Source organism: Apium graveolens, chromosome 3, assembly GCF_009905375.1.
Source record: "Apium graveolens cultivar Ventura chromosome 3, ASM990537v1, whole genome shotgun sequence".
NCBI classification, from domain to species: domain Eukaryota; kingdom Viridiplantae; phylum Streptophyta; class Magnoliopsida; order Apiales; family Apiaceae; genus Apium; species Apium graveolens.
In genome coordinates this window covers 246907972-246929070 of record NC_133649.1, presented here as the reverse complement: position 1 = coordinate 246929070, position 21099 = coordinate 246907972, and the positions used below count along the sequence as shown (strand labels likewise).

General features: G+C 34.8%; 1 protein-coding gene across 1 annotated transcript; it reads left to right on the top strand.

Annotated features, from left to right (window-relative positions):
- Positions 1-10048: 10048 nt before the first annotated feature.
- Positions 10049-13420, top strand: LOC141711027 (ADP,ATP carrier protein, mitochondrial-like). The gene is made up of 4 exons (XM_074513488.1): positions 10049-10479; positions 11599-12101; positions 12908-13021; positions 13217-13420. Exons 2-3 carry the CDS (start codon positions 11619-11621, stop codon positions 12926-12928), a joined length of 504 nt encoding a protein of 167 aa, XP_074369589.1. The 5' UTR covers positions 10049-10479; positions 11599-11618; the 3' UTR covers positions 12929-13021; positions 13217-13420.
- Positions 13421-21099: the final 7679 nt, after the last annotated feature.

Sequence of the window (21099 nt, the reverse complement as noted above, 5' to 3'; positions counted from 1 at the left end):
TCTCCAAAACTATCCACAAGTGTCGCTCGTGCTCTTCTTCCATCTTCAAATATATTAAAATATCATCAATGAACACCACAACAAACTGGTCCAAGTATTTCTTGAAAACTCGATTCATTAAGTCCATAAAAGCTGCAGCGGCATTTGTTAATCCAAAATGCATTACTAAAAACTCATAATGTCCATATCTCGTCATAAATGCCGTCTTTGGGATGTCTTCTGGTTTAATCTTTAATTGGTGGTATCCCGACCTCAAATTAATTTTCGAGAAACACTTTGAATAAATCCTCTATTCTCGGCAACGGATACCGATTCTTAATGGTCATTTTGTTCAACTTTCGGTAATCGATACAGAGTCTCATGCTTCCATCTTTCTTCTTTACGAAAAGAACTGGCACTCTCCATGGTGACGTACTTGGCCTTACGACTCCTTTATCCAAAAGTTCTTGTATCTGACTCGCTAACTCCTTCATCTCTGCTGGTGCCATTCTATAAGGTGCCTTCAAAACGGGTTCAGTGCCTGGGGTAAGATTAATCTCAAACTCAATCTATCGATCTGGTGGTAGTCCTGGTAATTCTTCTGGAAACACATCGAGGAATGCATGTTAGGAACTTCCTTCTCTGAATCTACTACATAGGCTAAATATGTTTCACATCATTTCCTAAGTAGCTTGCTGGCTTGAATAGCAGTGAGAAATAGCTGCTCTTACTTCTGGCCTTTAAATATCACCTTACTCCCATTCTTTGCTCGAAGATGGACCTTCTTAGATCTACAATCTATCTGAGCATTATTCTTTCCTAACCAATCCATTCCTAATATTATACCAAACTCCCCTAACTTGAAAAGTATAAAGTCGACTGAAAACTTATGCCTGGAGATGTCAATCTCACGTTGAGGGAAAAATTGACTCACATGTATCTTTTCTTGATTGTCAATTACTATGTTCATCGCTTCACTCATATCCTTTTTATCACAGTTTAATCTATTAGCAAAAGTTTCTGATATAAAAGACTTTTTAGCTCCTGAATCAATCAATACTTTAGCTTCAACATTGTTTATCAAAATCTTACCTGCTATCACCTCGAAATTCTGAACAGCATCTTTCATCTTCAGGTTAAAAGTCCTTGCCGATGCTTGTGGAGTCACTGCAGGTGGTGGAGGTAACACCAACATTTCTAGTGGTGCTACGGTACTAGTTCTTGCTATATTCATCATGCTTTTGATTAATATGGTTGACCTGCACTCCTTGGAGATATGTCCAACTTTTCCGCACTTGTAGCATGTTACTCCAGGTTTATGCACTTTACATTCATTGGCCAAATGTCCATTTTGATTACGTTGATAACATGTCATGTTGAGCTTGTTGCAAATTCCCGAATGCTTCTTCCCATAATGCCTACATTCGACCCTTGGTTGTTTGTCATCATTCGCTTGAACCTGATTATGCTGATGGTTTCCTTTATTGTCTTGTTTCTTGTTCACTTCCCCTTTCTTCGGTACATTCCATCATTTCTGGAATCCAATTCTCTTCACGTTTCTATCTTGCTGGTACCCTGATTCTAACCTCTCCTTCTGATAAAACACTTTCCTCTTCTTAATATCTCTTTCATTTCTGGATTGTGCTCCATTACTTTCAATCAATGCTGCCTTTTGAACTACCCCAGCGTAGGTACCAATCTCAAACATCGACACTCTATCTCGAATCCAATATTCGAGCCCTTGTTGAAACCTCTAAGCCTTCTCTTCATCAGTATTCACATAATTAGTCACAAATCTTGACAATTCTGTAAACTTCTTCTCATATTCCAAAACGGTCATACTTCCTTGTTTCAATTCCAGGAATTTCATCTCCATTCGTTTCTGCATAAATCGGGGTAATATTTTTCCAAGAACAACTCTTTGAACCTAGTACAAGTAACTGGTTGAACTTCTTCCAAAGCATTGACTGAATCCCACCAATAAATAGCTTCCCCTTTTAAGAAATACGCGGCATAAATGGTTTTCTGTTCATCCCCTAGTCGAACCAATTTGAAATATCTCTCCATTTCTCTTATTCAAGTGTCGGCTACTATGAGATCAATGGTATCAAGAAAAGCTGGAGGGTTCACATTCTGAAAAGTTTTGAAAGTCACAATTTGTTGAGGGGGCTCTGGTGGATCTGGTTGATGTTGGTGTTGATCATGATTCTCTTGGTTATGAAATTGTTGTTGTTGGAATTATTGCTGAAGAGTTTGTTATTGTTGAGCAATTGCATTGGTCTGTTGTTGCAGAGTTTCCAATATTCGAAGGATATTGGGGTCGGTTGCAGAAGTGGTACTGGTTTGCTTTATCCTTTTAGGAGGCATACTTCTGAAAAGAAAATTGGTAACAATCAGTTGTGATTATGACATATAATTCAAAGCTAGGTTATCACAGGGTTAATTTGATCACATGATGTCTAGATTTTAGCAAAGTTATACATGATTATTAGCATGAAAGCAAAAATATAGGAAAAATTGGGATAACGGAAATGCATAAGTAAGCTTGAAATATTTGCGATAATCGCAAGCTTGATTATGATATAACAGGTTTAACAAGGTAGTTAGGGGTATAGCAATGAAAGCCAAGGTGCCACAAAATTAAGGAAATCACATGCATTCGGATTTCAATTATTAGCTAATGAGTTGATATACAATTCTAAAAATGCAAGCAAAGCTAAATTGAACGATAATGAAATGAAACGATAGTGCATTAAGCATTAAAACAAAGTTATCTTACAACACCACCAAATAAGATTCAAATTTTTAAAAGTCAATGACATCATAGTTCTAAAAGGAAATACATAAACTACATAGTTGGAGAAATACAATCAACATAGAGGGTAGCCAACTGGAAAGGGAATAGGAGGTCTGGATCCTAATTCGGGCTAACGGTCATCTACCTAGGTCTCCTCGTTAACATCTCGAGCTACCGGGATCTCTTCCCACTGCTCTCCCTCAAGCACCTTCAAAATGCCCTGAAGTAGATCTGCTACCATCTGGATGGTGTACTGGCTACTGCGGTCACGGTGTGCCGGTATCTCCCCAAGCTTAGTGTTAACGAACTGCATCAAGGACTCGAGTCTCGCAGTCAACTATGCTTTAGGTTCCTCCGTAAGCCGAGTATCATCCTGCAAAGCTACATCCAATCGCTCCATAAGTCGGTCGTACTTCCCTTGGAGCCTATCAAACTAGAGCCTCAAGTCAGAGTACACGGAGAATGCTATAGTGTCAGATTGCGCCGAGGACGAAAAAGAATGCATCATTTGCTGAGAAACAAAATATACGAAGGAAAGTATTAGAGAATTACTCGAATAATATCTACTTAAACTCTCGTATTTCCTATATATATCCTATAACCTATATGGATTGTTCAGGGACTCTAAACCTTAGCTCTGATACCAAAACCTGTCACAGCTCCAAAATAACTCTAACAAAATATAACTGAATAAATACAAAGTTATTACAAACGGCTATAACAACAGAATCCATGATCGAAAAGGTTTGGGGTTTGAACAATCCAACCCTACAACTATTACAACTCATATTTAAAGCTACCGGTCCTCACAGAAATGCCAACTATACTACCTGATCTCTCACATAAGCCTCAGCATCTCCACCGGTAAACTTGCGAGCAGTCTGCTTGAATCAAACCGTACTTGCTAGCTGAAATGATATAAATGAAAAGCAAGAAGTGAGCCAAGCGCTCTACAAGGTATATCATAAAACAAATTTAACATCACGGAAATTTATATCTAGAAATTGAGGGGTATGGCATCATTATTCTAGTCAAAACATTTATAACCAAAACATTGCTCAAAATTATTTTATGATGCTACGAATTACAGCCGGTGATCAGCCGTGAGGCAATCCCTAACCTCGCAGGGTTCTTAACAATTTAGTGGGATCCATAGGCATCTTTTAAGCCTAACATAATAAGTGTGAAAGGGACTTGCGGCTTAGTCCAATTCACCAATCTCAAGAAAATAATATTTTATTTAAAGAGCAGTTAACTTTTATAAAACTGATGCCAAGTATGACTTTACAAATATCAAAACAAAAGGGGTTTAAATCATCAATCAAGGAGTTCGAGTTAAGAAACTCTTATCAGAATGATGTGATTTCTCACTAGCGGGGTTTTCAAGGATAGTCAGCAATGGTTTGATAACCAAGAAAGAAAGTATTGAAAAAGAGCCATAATATTGTTCCACAAGATAGAGGTCTCAAATTTGAGGTTTATATATAGGATATATGTAGTGACATAAATTGGGTATGATTGTAAGGATTTATGTAAAGAGTTGGTAACTTGGAGGTGTAAGAGTAAAAAGAATAGCGGTTAATCAAGAGATATTACATTATCATAGCATATGAGGTTTTGTAGTTTATAAGGCTATGATTTTTATAAGTGTATACACAACATTTGCAATATCTCAGTCTAAAATCAGAATATTTCCAACAATATATCATGGTGATAACAATATTAACTATCATTATACGAGCATGCTATCATGATTCAAAAGAGTGGGTCGATACACTTGCAATATATATATCTTAATGAAAACATCACTAGAATGATGAGGGAAAAATACTTGTACAAAAATAGAATTGACAAGGGGGAAACACTTGCAATATATCAAGGAAGTCCAGGAACACTTGCAATATATCAAGAAAGTTTGGGAATACATGCCTTAAAAAGGCTGGCCTAACTCTCGTCTTGATCATGGAAGCAACCGGGAGCACTACTCAACTTTTGACAGAAAGTTTACTATCTTTTCCTAATCCTACATAAAATATTAGACCTCATCAAGATATACTCTCACAAAAACTCCATCATAGTTAAAGATTTCAAAATATATTGGCACTTAGGTCTAACTACACATTCGACTCTTTACTAATCACTTATTATGCTCAAATAATCATTTAGGATCACATAACACATTTAATAACATAATATACAACATTGATATAATGGTGCTCTATTGAGTATTGAGTGATCTCACTCAAAAAAACACGATTGACCCGAAGTGCTACCTAGTCTAGTGCAACCCAACTAGCTCTCCAAGTTTTGAAGTGTCTTTACTAGCTAAACTCCATTTCACTTAGCCATACCTATGGCCTACCCTTCTTCTGATCTCTTAATAACAATTAGACTCAATGGTCAACTTAGGCCTCACCTCTAAGAATGCAAAATCTAAGTGCAAGGACAATGTGTTCCTAAGTGCAACTATTAGGTGACACTGAATGGTACTAAGTGACAATGAACCCCTTCTCACTCAAGATTTGACACTCAAATTACTACAATGAAATCTCAGGTCCTAAATATTACTTTGGCACTTGGAATGACACCAAGGCTCAACTTAGGCCTCCTTGGGCCTATTCCCAAAGATGGCTCTCCCCTGTCCTAGTGACACTCAAACTGTCCTGATTTGAACTCACTTTATACTCTTGGTTTTAACTCTGAACCTTCGAACTATGGCTTGAAAAACCTCCCACAAACTCCCTAGTATCAATTCTAAGAAAGTCCTAATGAGGGCCTACCAATGACACCACTTTCTAAGCTTAAAGGTGCTCATCACTCAAACTGTCTCTGTTCGGACCAGAAGTCACGATTCGACTTGTGCACCTAACTAAATGATTTGATTTATTACATTTAAAGCTTCTAGGATCAACTATAGGTCAATTCCTAACTTCTGGTGGCTTGGGCCTCCAAATTCCCAATAAATGCCAACTCAAAACTCTCCTACAAAGTAGTGCAAAATTCTGGAAAAAGACAAACCTTATACTAACCCTTCCACCTTATCTCCCACTTATAAACCATGAACCCAATATTTAACCAAGCATAATTACTAACCTAATACTCTCATATAATCCACTAAAATGAGGTGGATATCATTCATACCCTAATTCACCATGACCAAATTATACAAACAAAGTAGCAAGACTAACACTTAAATCACATTTTCGAGTACTCATGCACAAAGAGAATATCTATGACATCATGCAAACACAATACTAATTGAATATACCCATTAACCCACTGTAAAAACTATACTTTGTCATAATAAAGCACTTATCAAGAAAAGTATACTCAGTTTTTAGCAAATCAAGTTATATCTAAGGCATATAATCGAATTTAAAGCCAAAATCAAGTGTATAGTCTAGTTTTCAACATGCACTCCTAGTACTCTAATATTTTGAGTTTAAATTTAACATGCAATCATTTAACATACAATATCCCAAGTATTTCATGACATGCAAGGGTTTTAAAGATCATGATACAACAAAAGTTTAGCTTTATAGCAACATGCAATCAAGACTTCTTCACATAGCATTTAATCATAAATAAAGAACACAAACTCTACTCCATTCGGCTCTTAAAGAGTCATTGCCGAATGGAAAGGAGTGAAATGATCATACAAAATGGCAAGGAAGTCCCTCAACCATTAATCATTTCCACTCTTGATGCTTTGCATTTGTTTTGAACTCTAAACTCATAAGAATCAAGGTTTTCAACATTAGGCTCACTCAAAGCTCAACATGCAAGCTTAAACCAAGTAGTGCACTTAATACTTAATTTACTAAACAAGTGATCTAAGCTTAGAGGATGATTTCTTGCAAGAATATTTGAAGAAAAGATGAAAGCAAATGAACAAGGGGGGCTTGGCTTCGGCCGAGAGAGAGAAAAGAGGAGGGAGGAGGGTGAGATGGTGTGTGTAAGTGGTGAAAATGACACAAGATGATGATATGGTGGTGGTTTTGATGATAGTGGAATAAGAACTTACCTTTTTATCCCTCTTCAAAAACTAACAAGGTTTTCTTACAAGGGCAACTTAGGAATTGACTAGCTAAAGTTAAGTTAGTGGGGTTGGATTTGACGATAATACCCCTACCTTCAATTGAGTGGTTTTTGCATGCAAGGTTATCATGGTAAATGGAAAATTATTTATCTAATCAATCAAATATCATTTTAAAGAAAAAAAATTCTAAATAAAAATATAAATCTATAGATCATAAAAGTCGTACCATAAAATAGTTTAGGATTTTAGAAACTTTTTGAGATCACTTTAAAAAATTTAAAGGAAAAAAGTTTTATATAAAGAATTTCTATAAACTAATATCAATAATATATCACAAATTACTCAAATAAAGGCATTTATTTTCTCAGAAAAATTTCCAAATAAATATTTAATTTACAACTCATAAAATATGATCCTTACGACTCATACAAGCACATAATTGACTCGCTCTTGATATATATATAAACATATATTCACATAATTCAACTAAGAATATACCGGTTGTAACAATATTCCTATCTACTGCGACTACACAAGTACCATGGAAATTTCAAACAATTATGTTTAGCACTCCAAGACCAAACATATTGATATAAGGTATCATATTATAAGAGAGCATATAATGAATGATATTGTGGAACTTCATTATATTCCCACAACGAATTAAATTATAGTTATTTTCACAAAGCCACTTGATGAAGCTACCTTCAAAAAGTTGGTTAGTGAACTTGGTATGTTGAATTTGTCCAATTAAGTGGAAATCAACAAATGCAGTTTGGTACGGGTAAACTTTACAATCCCTATAATGATGTTGTGAGGGGAATGTAAGTGTACATATCTATTATCATTATATTTTTCCATGTTCGTAAACTTTTGATGCTAATTGATTACCATGCTTTATATGCTTTATGCTAGTTGTTAAGTAAGTTAGAGTTATTGAAGCAATATATAAGTTGTTTGAATTCTTTCATGTTTTATGCTTTTCTCTGATGCAAACACTAATGATATTGATATTTGTTTTAGCACACACATGTCACGCATGCTCTGATTTAAGATTATGTGTGGTATTTGCGTATTAGACCCTAAGTCATTCTGACAATGGACTCATGGGTTACTTTTATTTTTTTATTATTAGTACTTGTGCTAGAGTAAATATGCATCATAATGAGAGATAGTTGTGATATTTTTATGTCAGGAGTAGAGTAGATTTGATCCAATCTATTTGTGACTAATCAACTGTGGTACAGTCTTATTAAATTCACTATTGGCATGAATATTTGATTTTATAATGTTAAAGTCTGATTACTTTATGTCAATCTTGTTACTTTAGGATAGTTCTTACCCTCTTTCAGTATTTGAGTAACATGAACTATTTTAAACTAATAAGATTTGAATGGATAGAATTGTGAAAAGAATTAGAAGGCGTAATTATCTGAAACGTCCTTTATGAATCCGTGTGGTGTTAAGTAAAGGTAAAATTCTTTGATCCTATAATTACAAGCTCCTGAATCACTCTGATACTGATCACTAAAGTTTCTGATATTGCACTTTGGAAGTTTGTGATCATCAACCCCCAGTTGTTTTAGGAACTGACTATATGCCTATTAAATCCCAAAGGTTCTGACCAAGATCATAGAACCAAACACTTTTGAAATAACATTCTTTACCTTTCTCTGATAAATTCACCATATTTTGCTTTGATACACCTAATTTTTTCTTGAGATATCAATTTGGTGTCAAACAAATTACCACTTGGTATTGGAGTTGTGCTGAGAATGAGGGAGATAGTGTCAAGCAGCACCATATAAGAAAGGATTGGTCAACCTTACAATTTTGTTTCTCACAAAGTAGTGGAGTATCTAAATCTCGAGACAGCTGTAAGCCCATCTATATTCTCTCAAAAGAATATAGAGTTGAAAAGAGATATAAACTGTTACTAGGTGCATTCTCTCAACAGAATGTAATCTATTGAAATTCGCCTGTCATCTAATGCTTCTGAATGAGAGTCACTACCCCTTGATCTACATATTTCCTATGGACATGTGAGATTCACACACAAGGAAGGTATTGACTACGCAATTGTTGTTACACCAAATTAAGATCACTAATATTAGTTGGATGTTAATCCTGAGATTCTGGACTTCAAGGCCTTACACTTTGATCTTTGGATTTGATTAAGATTCTGAACCTCTAATTTACTTTTAGGTTCATGATCAATGGTAAAGGTAAGATTCTTAGATCATTCCTCTGTTCATTATTTCTGATTTTGAATCTGGGTTCATGCTCCGGGATCATTATCTCTGATAAGTCTTCACAAACGTCAGAAGAAATCTTTAATCCTAAATTGCATATCATTGATTATCTTCCTAGATTTCAAATCTGGAAATAATTTTGACTTTAGTCAAAATTGTAACTTATAAATGAGGACTCAGATTTTATTTGACGAGTTTTTAAGGTATACTTTTTCATGAAAGTTAAGGAATATCAAGAATTATTCCACTTAAAGGAATCCTAATTTCCCCTCTCAGAAGGAAAATTTATGAATCTCTTGACTGAGAGTTTCCATCCTTGAAGTTGGAAGGCAACTTTTCTATGAAAAAGATTTTCTTGCAGGAACACTTGGATGTTTGGAGTTTTGAGTAAGTAACACACTGTGGGACTGAGTGACGAATACTTGAGTGTAGAGTGGAGTGAAACATATTGTGAGATCACTAAACAGAAATCACACCCTTGCACTGTGATAAAATGGTTACCAACTATCACGATGCCATAAGTGGGCTACTGTAATGCAAGTGTTACAAGCAGCATTACATTAGCTAAGAAATTTTTGTCCTATTGTAACACCTCTCAACTAGTGTTACAATAGCTATAAAGCTAGTGTTGCATTGAAATGGTGGTGTTGCACAACATGTAACACAAGCACCTGGTGTTACATTAGGTACTTTTTCTAATTTTTAAAAGTATTTAAATGAAATTATTATCGTAATTAGTATTAAAATTATATTTTGGTTAATAAATGAATGAAGAATGCAATATAGAATATTAAATAAATTATAAAATATACTGTATATAAAAATACAAAAGACTTTTTTACAGTTATTTATATAATAAATAATAATTTTTTAATTAAAATAAAAAAGTTAAAAAAAAATATACAGGGTTTAGTATGTGAAATGTTGGGCGGCATTTCTCCTACTTTAATACAAATGATTCCCCTGCAAAAAAAATTCCCAAACATTTACCCCTTTTTCTCAAGTCTCTCTCCTCCTTACCCTCCTCTTTCTCACTCACCCTCATCTCTCTAACTCACCCTAATCCTCTCTCCTCCTTATCATCTCTCTCTTGACGAACACAAATTTCCCGGCATCATTTCCCCGATAATTGAACTTTTTAACATCTTCTTCTCTCCGATAGACTTTCTAATTTTTAATTTTTGGTTTAATTTTGCAGGTAATATTTAGGGCTTTGAACTTCATAGCATCTTCCCTCCCACCAAGCTTCGATTAGTAATTAGTAAGGGTTTTGTATTCAGTTGGGTAATTAAAATTAAAATTAAAATTGAAGTGACATGGGCTGTTAAATTCAGGTTATGGCTATGATTGATGAGATTGTTGTTGCTGCTACTGTTGTTACCAAGACCAATGAAATTATTGTTCACACTGATGTATATATACTTACACTCTTTTTATATCTCTACTTTCATTTCATTTTCATCTCAATTTACTGGTACTTGTTTTTATACTTTTTTGTTGAATTTTATCTCTATCTGTCTGTAGATATACAATTAAAATGATATTTATAGTGTAGATATGTGTTTGTTTGTTGTTAATCATGTGTTTTCTATCATTGATCTGAATTGTTTTATGTTTTAGCTATTGTTTTATTGTTTGATTTGTGGTTTTTTACTGTAATTTTGTAGAGATATATTATTATGTTTTGTGATTTATTTTGACATATTATATCGAAATTTAGATTTGTATAATAAATGAAATTTAACTTGTTGTATAGATTTGTGTTGTGTATATGTTATGCTAAACCATTCAAGTACTGTGTTTAGTTTCAGAATTAGATCTGTTATAGACTTTTTAATTTTTCGATCGGTAAAATTTGTTATTAATATCTGAAGTGATTGAAATATGTATGCTCGAGCTTTTCTGCTAAATGCCAATGAAGTTGTGTATTATTGGATCAAGTTTTGTATGATACTGGTGATTAGGTACTCTAAATTTTTTGCAAAATTAGTCATCGTGTTTCTGCTGGTATATTTTTGTGGTATAGAAAATACAAGTGTATTGAATGTATGGAGTTTGATGCTGTTAGATATTTAGAATTGTGGTTGAGTCTCATTCAAGGAACAAGTTATGATTGATGGATCTGATTTTCTACGTTGTTTCCAGTTATATTTAACTGTTTACTTATGTAAATATTTAGAAATGTATTTTGAATCTCATTTCGAGGTACATGTTACATTTGATGGGTCATATTTTCTATGTTGTTTGTTGTTATATTTGAATGTTTACTTATGTAAATATTTAGAATTGTGTTTGAGTCCAAGTTCGAGTAACAAGTTATGTTTGATGGATCATATTCTCTATGTTGTTTCCTGTTATATTTGACTATTTACGTATGTTATTAAAAGCATTTTGAAATTCTTGAAGGTAATGTAATTAGTGTTTAGTATACAATTATTCACTTATTAGCATTTCGTGTTATAGTCTTAAGCTATAAACTGTAAATTTGAATATATTTGTTGTATTATGACTAATATGCTTTCTATATGCAGAAATTTATTTGCTTTAAGTGATGGGCGATCAGAAGCATCTCCCAACTGTTGCTCATAAGTTGGATGGACAGTTCCATATTAGCTCTATCCTATCTCAAGATGTTCGGAGCCGCTATGGAGCCCCTGTACAGCGTGGCCAGTTTGTATATGGAAATTACAGCAATGCTAGATTCCAATATACACAGACATGTGTATCCAGGGATATGGTTGCAGTAAATGCTTCACTTATTTTTGTCCAAGCTCCTGCTGAGAAAGGCCTTGCAAGATTTGCCATTGATTTTCTCATGGGTGGTGTCTCAGTTGTTGTGTCCAAGACTGTTGTTGCTTCAATTGAGCGTGTTAAATTGCTTATTCAGAACCAAGATGAGATGCTCAATACTGGCCATCTTTCGGAACCATACAAAGGTATTGGTGAACGTTTTAGTAGAACAATCAAGGAAGAAGGCTTTGGGTCTCTACGGAGAGGAAACAATGCCAATGTCATTCGTTACTTCCCCACTCAGGTTTGTCGTCGTTTATGTTAGTAAATCATTTCCTTTTTTTTCTTTTTCATTCATTACATCTTAATCCACGGGTTACTTTTTTATTTTAAAAGATATTGACAATTTTATTATTTTCTTATAGGCTTTGAACTTTGCATTTAAAGATTACTTTAAGAGCCTTGAATGTGATTAAAAGTCAGAACTCTTTACTAGCTAGTCTTATCTTGCAACACTGGGTCACCTAATATTTAATTATTTAGACTTCTGGCTGTAGTTTTTTTAATTATCTAAATTAAAGATTTTGTTTATCTAGAATAGGTTATACCCAATTTCTTGTGATGTTCATCTTGCATTTCCTAATCAAATGTGTTTAAATGGCTAAATACAAGTAACGAATGAACTCCGTGAAAAAATGAATGTCTTCTATAGCTTGTAATATTATAAATTTGAATTTTGACGTAGAATACACATTAATTTTATAATTTTTTTAATTCTAATAATACAGATTTTGCATTTTAAACGATTGTCGCGTTGGCCCATTATTAGGGCTGCGGTGATCAGGTGCCTCATTCATTGCTAGCACTGGGCTTTTGCTCTGTGCCACATCTCTTGGTTTCCTATTTGAGCTCATTTTTTGTAACTATAGTTACAATATATAGGACTAGAGATGGAAACGTGGGATGGATAACTGACAACTTAAACTATTCCTTCAACATTATTCTTTCGGGCTATTGGTCATATTAGGGACCATTAATTTAGGAGTTCTTATATTGGTATCAAGGTGGTATACATAATTTGTAATATGTTTTTTTCTTTCTTCTGAATAGTTATCGCTGAGAAGAATATAAACGTTATGTTCAACAATCTTATGTTATGTTCAATTGTGAGGGAGGCTATGATACCATGCATTTTATTGGCCCCAGGAGGAAACCTTGTTGATGGTACGTAATCTTTTGATTCTTTAAAGTGTCTTTAACTTGATATCGCGGTCCAAATAACAAATGCTCTCTAAAATTGAACTTGTCTAAATGCTCCTTAGCACCTGTGTGATATTACCAACTTGTTTATTGTACATTCATTTGTCTAAATGATGCGAGATTTACATATTTGTTTTAATCATTTATCCCATCTTGTAGGTACCTCAAAAAACGCACCCCAAGACGTCAATAACACTCGTGTCCCTCAAGGAGACCAACTTCTTAGATATTGGATATTGTTTAATATTGGTACATCGCTCAAAGTTATGGTTGTCAATGTACTTGTAGTAATATAGTAGATTTATCATTTACACTTGGTTTGGAGATGAGATTGTTATGTATTACTTTTTGATGTTACGTTGCTGCTAGGAATGTCGTTTAAAAATAACATGTATGTCAAAATATTTAAAATTAATCCTTGCATTTGTCTATCCTACTGTATTGTATGTTTAAAAATAGTATTACATTACAAATGCAAGTATTGCTTAATTATAAAAAATTGGTGTTGAAATAGATAAAATATATTGTTACAATATATTATATGGGCCCACAGATGGATCCCACTTATGCAATCTTGATCAAGCTATTATATCACTTATTTTGCGTTACATTCGGGCCTTTTAGTGTTACAGTAGTTGTCTATTGTAACATTTTCTTCTCTGTTATAATAGATCAGTGAAGTGTTACATTAGGGTGTCTATTGTAATACTCGTATACGTAACGCCCCCTGGTGTTATAATAGACCTAATGTAACATTTTTTGGGTCTATTGTAACACCATTTAGGCATTACAATAGCCCACTTATGGCGTAGTGTATAATCTCTTCACTTGGTTGTGTGGTCATATCCCTCTGCTTTGATATATTTTGAAGGATTACTCAACTAGGGGAGATTATATAGAAAAATAGTCTTTATTATACTAAGAAGGGGAGTTTTCACCTTTGTTATACTAAGGGGCATGTTCTTCATCTTAGGGGGAAAGATTATGGGTTCTGAGTTCCAAATTGTTTTTATGTGCTCTATGGGAAGATCTGAAGATTGGAGACAGAATTTGGAATATTGTAATGTGTATCTATCTGTAACTTTACCTAAGGGAGAGAAATATAAGTTCTCTGCTGAAGCTGAAGGTTTATGAAAGATCAAGAAGGTATAAGATAGTATTATTTTCAAGTCCACAGCAGAATGTTGAAAGTTGATTGAAGATATATTTTTGGAGTTAGTTGAGTTATCCTTCAAGCTGTTACTTCTCCATTGTTATTTGACCGCCGTGTAACAGTCAAATAGGGAGAGAATGTTGAGTAATTATGAAGCAAAATATTTAACTCAACATTACTGGTTTGGATAACATAACATATAATAAGAACTAGAAAATAATCTATATTCAATTCAGAGTGATGATTTGGTATATACATGATGAACTTGGTAGCTGCAGTGAAGAAGACATCAACAGAAGTCAGTATGAAGTTTATTAATATGTTCAGGCAACGAAGGAATAAAGTCAAAGTCATTCGAAGTAGCTATTAGGGTCAGTGTGAAGACTGAAAGGATTTCAGTGAAGCTAAATGGATATTATAAAAGACTTAACAGTGGTTTGTATAGTTATAATACGAAGTCCTGAGAGCGGAACTAGTCGTCTGTGAACCATACCAATTGCACTAGGCGTCAGTGATCCATGAAGGGAAACTAAGTCTTATTCTCAGAAATACTGCTAACTGGTATTCATAATCAAGGTTAATGTTAAATGAATTAATTATGAAGACCTGAAGATTGGAAAATTTTAAAGACAGAAGATTTGATGATATAAAGAAATAAAGATCAATGCAAATAAAAATGGCTTAAAGGCTTAAAAATAATCTAAGTACAAGATCCTAGAATTTTATTATTGATTTATAAAATCAAACTACAAGCAAGGGTGGTCGATTTGTAGCCTTGGTGCTTGCATTGGTTGATTAGTAGCTTCTAAGAATTACAATGATAATTTGTAATATTCTAGGACATTTCTAATCACTATCAAGCTTTCCATCTCTACCTTTGATCGATTTCTGCGCTCCTTTCTTGTTGTATTTTCGATTTTTAGATTCCCTAGCAAGAATAGTCGATTTCTAGGATCTTGAAGAGGATGAATTGTCGATTTCTACTTGCTACAAGAAGACAAGGTTGAATAGTAGCATAAAGTGGCTCCATTTGGTCAATTTGTAGCTTAAGTGAAATAATGAAGTCAATTTGTAGCTTGTAAAAGAATATATTGTCGACTAGTAATCCCTGAAAGATTGATTGGTCGATTTTTAGCAAGTCTGAAGCTTCATGGTCGACTTCTAAGCTTTCTTTGGTCGATTTGTAGAAAATCAAGTTCAAATGAATGGACTACAATGAGCCACCTCTTCCTACATTCTCAATCAAGTCACATCACTATAAATCCATTAGATCAATAAATGAACAAGTAATCTTCTCCAGTAAACAGTAACGAAAATCTACATAATTCATTTTGTGAGAGATAGTTTGATTCTATTAAGGTTTTTACAAGGAGAAATGCTACCAAATTTCCCTCACACCATAAAGACTTACACAACTACATTCACAATCTTTATATCTATGTTTTGATAGGTTATTTGATAAGATCCCTAGGTTGTTTGAGGTATAAGAGGAACTCTAGATTGATAGCTTAATATATCGGTTCTTTTTATATTTGTTTCTTCAAATGTTTGGTATTTGGAGTTGTAAGCAAAACCTCCGCGTTTTTATCTTTTGAATAAAAGAATATTTACCCAGAAATTTGTGCGTGTACCTTTCGGACCTAACAGATCAACCTTACGAGAAGGATGACCAAGAAAACGAAGGAGTTCTAAACCACCTTTCTCCAAAGATCCTTGCATTCTTGGTGGAGTCTGTGTCTGGAAAGAAGTGGGCCAAGGGCTTTGATGAGAGTTTAAAGACTCCGTTTGAGCTGGCGTGGAGTTTTTGTACCCAATACTCAATTTTTGGCAGTCCACAGCTCGCCTTGGATTGGTTCAAGTTCTCCATAACTCCACCTGACCTTATTCATGTCACCACTAATAATAAACTATTCGAGTCTTAGATGATGGGATCCCATGGCTTGTACTAGGTGAGCATCTCTTCTAAGAATAAGGCATTTTTTTAAATAAGTCAGATTTTTCTACTCGATCGAGGGCTCTCCCAAGAGCTTACACGGCCATTCTTACTCGGCCAGAGGGCTCGTAGGGAGCATAGTCGGCCCGTTCTAGTCGGATGAAGGGATTCTTAGGAGTCTAATTAGAATTTTATAATGGCTTGAAGGCCTTACCGGGATCCCAGTCAGACTTTTCTAGTTAGCCAACCTATATTATATATTAGTAACTTTCTATTATGTGTCCACTTTTTCAGGCTAACACTTACTTTGCTACCTCGACCATTCAAATACAAGACTTATGGGTTTATAATGTTTCTTAAAGAAATTATGGAACAAGTTTGAACATGATGCCAAATATTGGGAAGCCCATGCCACAGTGGTTGAGGATCAGGCTACCTCTTAATGAACGAAGTACTCGACCAAGCAGACCTTCTTAGCCCTAGGGCTACATATGAGGTTTCCACTTTTAACCAAACATCCAGCTCTGGCCTTAGGGTTGTCTCTCGTCATTCCGGCTCAAGCTCAAGCCATAGGGGCTCAGGTTATAAGGGGAAAGCTTCTGCTTCTGAGGGTCCTAGTTCCAAGGGACCCCTTTAAGGGAAAGTTCGTCAACCCGTATTTAAGAAGAAGAAGAACCAAGATGATAGCTCTTGAACTTTTTTGGGGGGGGGGGTTAGATGAGGGTGAGGAGGACGAGGAGTCAGGAAAAGAGAATTCCAACTGAAGGGACGATCAGGAGGATGAGTAAGGGGATTCTTCATAAGAGTGACATTATGGCCTTGCATAGCTTTATTTACCATATGTGGCTTTTTCCAATATGGATTTTATTTGCAATCCATCATGAATTTAGACATTTGCATCTTGTAAACTTATGGTCCTTCCGAACTTAATTCTTGATCCTTCAGGATTATCTATTTATGCATTGTTGCTTCGATTATTCATTTATCATTTTTTCTTCGTGTTTGGTCCTTCGAGACTTGCATTCATTAGATGTTCATACATAAACAACATTGCTGAGAAGGTAAACAAAGCAAACTTTCATAAATGGATAATATCTTAGAAAATGGGTTCAACCCTTACATAGACTGAAAAATGGTTTTATCGAGCTTATTCATACATCTAATAATAAATACTAAGAACACGTCTTATATGTCCTAGATATAGTAAACCTTCAGGTTTGTAGTGTACCAAGTGTGAGGCACTTCGTCACTGTTCAAGGTTTCCAGCTTGTATGATCTTTACCCTAGCATCTTCTTGACCTTGTAAGATCCTTCACAGTTAGGGTTAACGTTTCATTCTCTCCTACTCCGATGTATCAATCTTCCTCAAGACCAAGTCTCTTTGCTGAAAGAATCTTTCTTTAACCCTTCTATTATTGTAGAGGGAGTCCCTTCATTGATGCTCCTACTTTATGGGCATTGGCTTCACCCTTGACCTCTTTAATTATGTCGAGAGAGAGCCCTATGACTTTTTCATTGGTCTTTGTTTCGTAGGCTTCGATTCTTGGTGACGCATGGGTGATTTCCAAGGGCACCACTATTTCGTCTTCATAACCTAACATAAAAGGGGTAGCTTCAGTCGTAACTTTTGTAGGGGGTATGATTTGCCCATATTATAGGCAGTAACTCATCCACCCAAGTGTTCCTTAAGGGTTCAACCATTTTCTTTAGTCCATCAAGGATAATTCGGTTAGCAACCTCTGCTTTCCCCGTTTTCCTGTGGATGAGAAATAAGGTGAAGCAAAGTTCTACATTTTTGTTATTAAAATACTTCTTGAACTCTTTATTGTTTAACTGTTGCCCATTATCTGTGATAAGGAAGTGTATGAATCTAAATATGCATATCACATTCTCTTAGAATAATTATGCAATCTATTTAGTGGTTATCTTGGTAAATTTCATAACCTCAATCCACTTCGTGTAGTAATCAATCGCTACCATGATTGATTTCCTTTATCCCGATGCCACGAGAAAAGGGCCAAGTATATCCATTCCCCACTTTGCATAGAGGATAAGTGAATTGATCGTCGTTAGCCTCACTGGGACTATTTGACTATAGAGGCATGCCTTTGCAAACTATCACACTACTTCACATAGGCCTTTGCAATAACAAACATTTTCGGCAAATAGAACCCAAATCGGGTTATCTTGTGAGCGAGGGCTCTGATTTCAAACATTTTCCATTAAAAAAATTGAGCTTCTTTAAGTGCCACCTTAACTTTTAAGGTTATTTAGGACTTCAAGTAGGGGATGACGAAAGACCATTTGTAGAGAAGGATTTCATTTAAATAATATCTCAACTCTCTCTCGGATAACTTGTGTGCCTCTTGAGCATCGTCACCATCTTGTTTTAAGGTGAGCCTTTATGAAATAAATCCAACAACTTGCCACACCAATTGGTTCTATCAAGTTTATGACATGTATGGTAGAGGTCCTCAGGACTTGAAAGTAGATATTTCTCTGATAGTTCTCAATATCAGATGAGGAAAACTTGGATAGAGCATCCTCTATAGTGTTCTCTTCTCTCGGAACATGCTTTGCATACCATTCATCAAACTGGTTTAGTATTCCTTTAACAACTCTTAGGTACCTAGGCCATTGCATCATCTTTGGCCTCAAACTTTCCATTAACTTGGGAAACCACTAGCCTTGAGTCTTCATAAACTTTAATATTCTTAGCCCACAGGGCTTTACCCAAGCCCAAGCCATCTATCCAAACTTCATATTCTGCTTCGTTATTTTTCGTTGGAAAGTCCAACTCCAAAGAGTACTCGATCATGAACCCATCAGGACTTTGCAAGACTAGACCTGCACCACTAGATTTTTTTTGGATGCTTCATCAAAATAGATAATCAAATAATCTTTTAGAGTCAAGTATTCATCTTTATTCTTTCCCTCTTATTTTTCTCATTCCGGAGTTACTGTCTCTTCCCCCTGACTTCTGGGTTATTAATGGTACATTCAACTATGAAGTCTACTAATGCCTAAGCCTTGATGGCTTTTCGAGGCTTATACTTGATTTCAAATTCACCCAGCTTTGATGCAAACTTTATGAGCCTTCCACTGGCATTTTAGATATGAAGGATGTTTCTCAATGGTTGGCCATCAACACTTTGATTTTATGTGACTCGAAACAGGGTCGGAACTTCCTCGAGGCTGTTATCAGGAAAAGCACAAACTTTTAAGTAGTCCATTAGTTCAGTTCTGCTCCTTGGGCTACCTTACTTACATAGTAGATAGGCTTTTGAACCTTCAATTCTTCCTTTACAAGGAAGGCGCTCACTGAGTGCTCAAAAACTGCGAGATAGAGGTACTAGGTGTCCTTCGGACTTTTTTTAGCCAACAACAAGGCTAAATCATGTATTTCTTCATCTTTTCATGGCCTCTTGGCTCTCAGCTGTCCATTTAAAGTTTTTTTACCTTCTTCAAGGTCTTGAAAAATTGTAGGCATTTGTGTCATGACTTGGAGATTAACCATCCTAATGTTGCAATTTTTCCATTCAACTTTCAAATATCCTTTATGGAGTGTGGAGGTTCCATATCTAGGATTGCTTTGATCTTTTCGGGGTTTCGCCTCAATCCCTCACTTTGAGACCACGTAGCCAAAAAAAATTCTCAGATCCTACACTGAAGGCACACTTGGCTAGATTCAACATCATCTTGTGGTGCATCAGCACCTTAAATGCCTCTCGAAGGTGATTAATATGGTCATCCTTGGCTAGGATTATGAATAACATGTCGTCAACATATACCTTTATGGTTTTACCAATTAGGTGGGTGATTATCTTATTCACCAACCTTTGATATGTGGTTCGTTTATTCTTTAGTCCAAAAGGCATAACAAGATAGCAAAAGGCACTAAATTCAGTTATGAATGATATCTTGCGAGTTGTCATTTTTTTTCATCTTAATCTGATGGTAACCGCTGAAGCCATCAATGAATCTCAACATCCCATACCCTATAGTGGCATCAATCTATGTGTCAATCCTTGGTAGGGTAGCAGTCTTTAGGACATGCATCGTTCAAGTCACTGAAGTTGATGCACATCATCCACTTTTTGTTGGCCTCTTGACCATCATAGGGTTGGCTAACCATTCAGTAAACCTCAATGAATCGTGTTTCTAAGAGCTTCTCAACCTCCTACTTATGGCTTCTATTCTATCAGGGGTGTAAGTCCTCTTCTTATACTTGACCTCCTTCCGAGTTGAGTCGATGTTCAATCATGAGTTATGAGGTTGGGGTTAATTCCCGACATATCAACAGTTATCCAAGAAAACACATCAGTATTTTCTTGTAAGAACTTTGTCAATCGTCACAAAACATGTTCAAAATACTAAATTCTAAAAAAATGGAAAACACGATTTTCCGCTCTTTTCTAAAATATAGCTAAAATTTGGAAAAAAATTAAAACTATCTTTAGTAGTTTTATTAATTCTCAGTACAAATTTACTATCAATTTTTCATGTTTAGAAAAATTAAAAACACGGATGATTTATAGGACTAGGCAGCTAAGTGTTAGTATGTGGTTATCTTTTTTTAACGTAACTGTACATTAATCATTTATATCTTTTAGTAGTACACTGATAATCTACATCATTTTATGAAACATGATTTTAAATACAATCATAATGTCATGATTTAAAAATATGCATAGTCCATTAATGATCTTTTTGTACTATTGATTTGAATTTTATTATTTTGTGTTAACTAAAATAAAACAAAAAAGAAAGAAATAGTTCCATACAATAAAATTAGTTTTGTCAAAAAAATATGTAAATATAGTCTCTGTTCTTTAATCATATAATATCTCAACAAGTTTTATATAACTATATTTATTATTAAGCCCTAATATAGTAACATATATTTTTATAGTAAAGAAAACTAGTTAATTTGAAACATATTTTTCATTTTTCCAA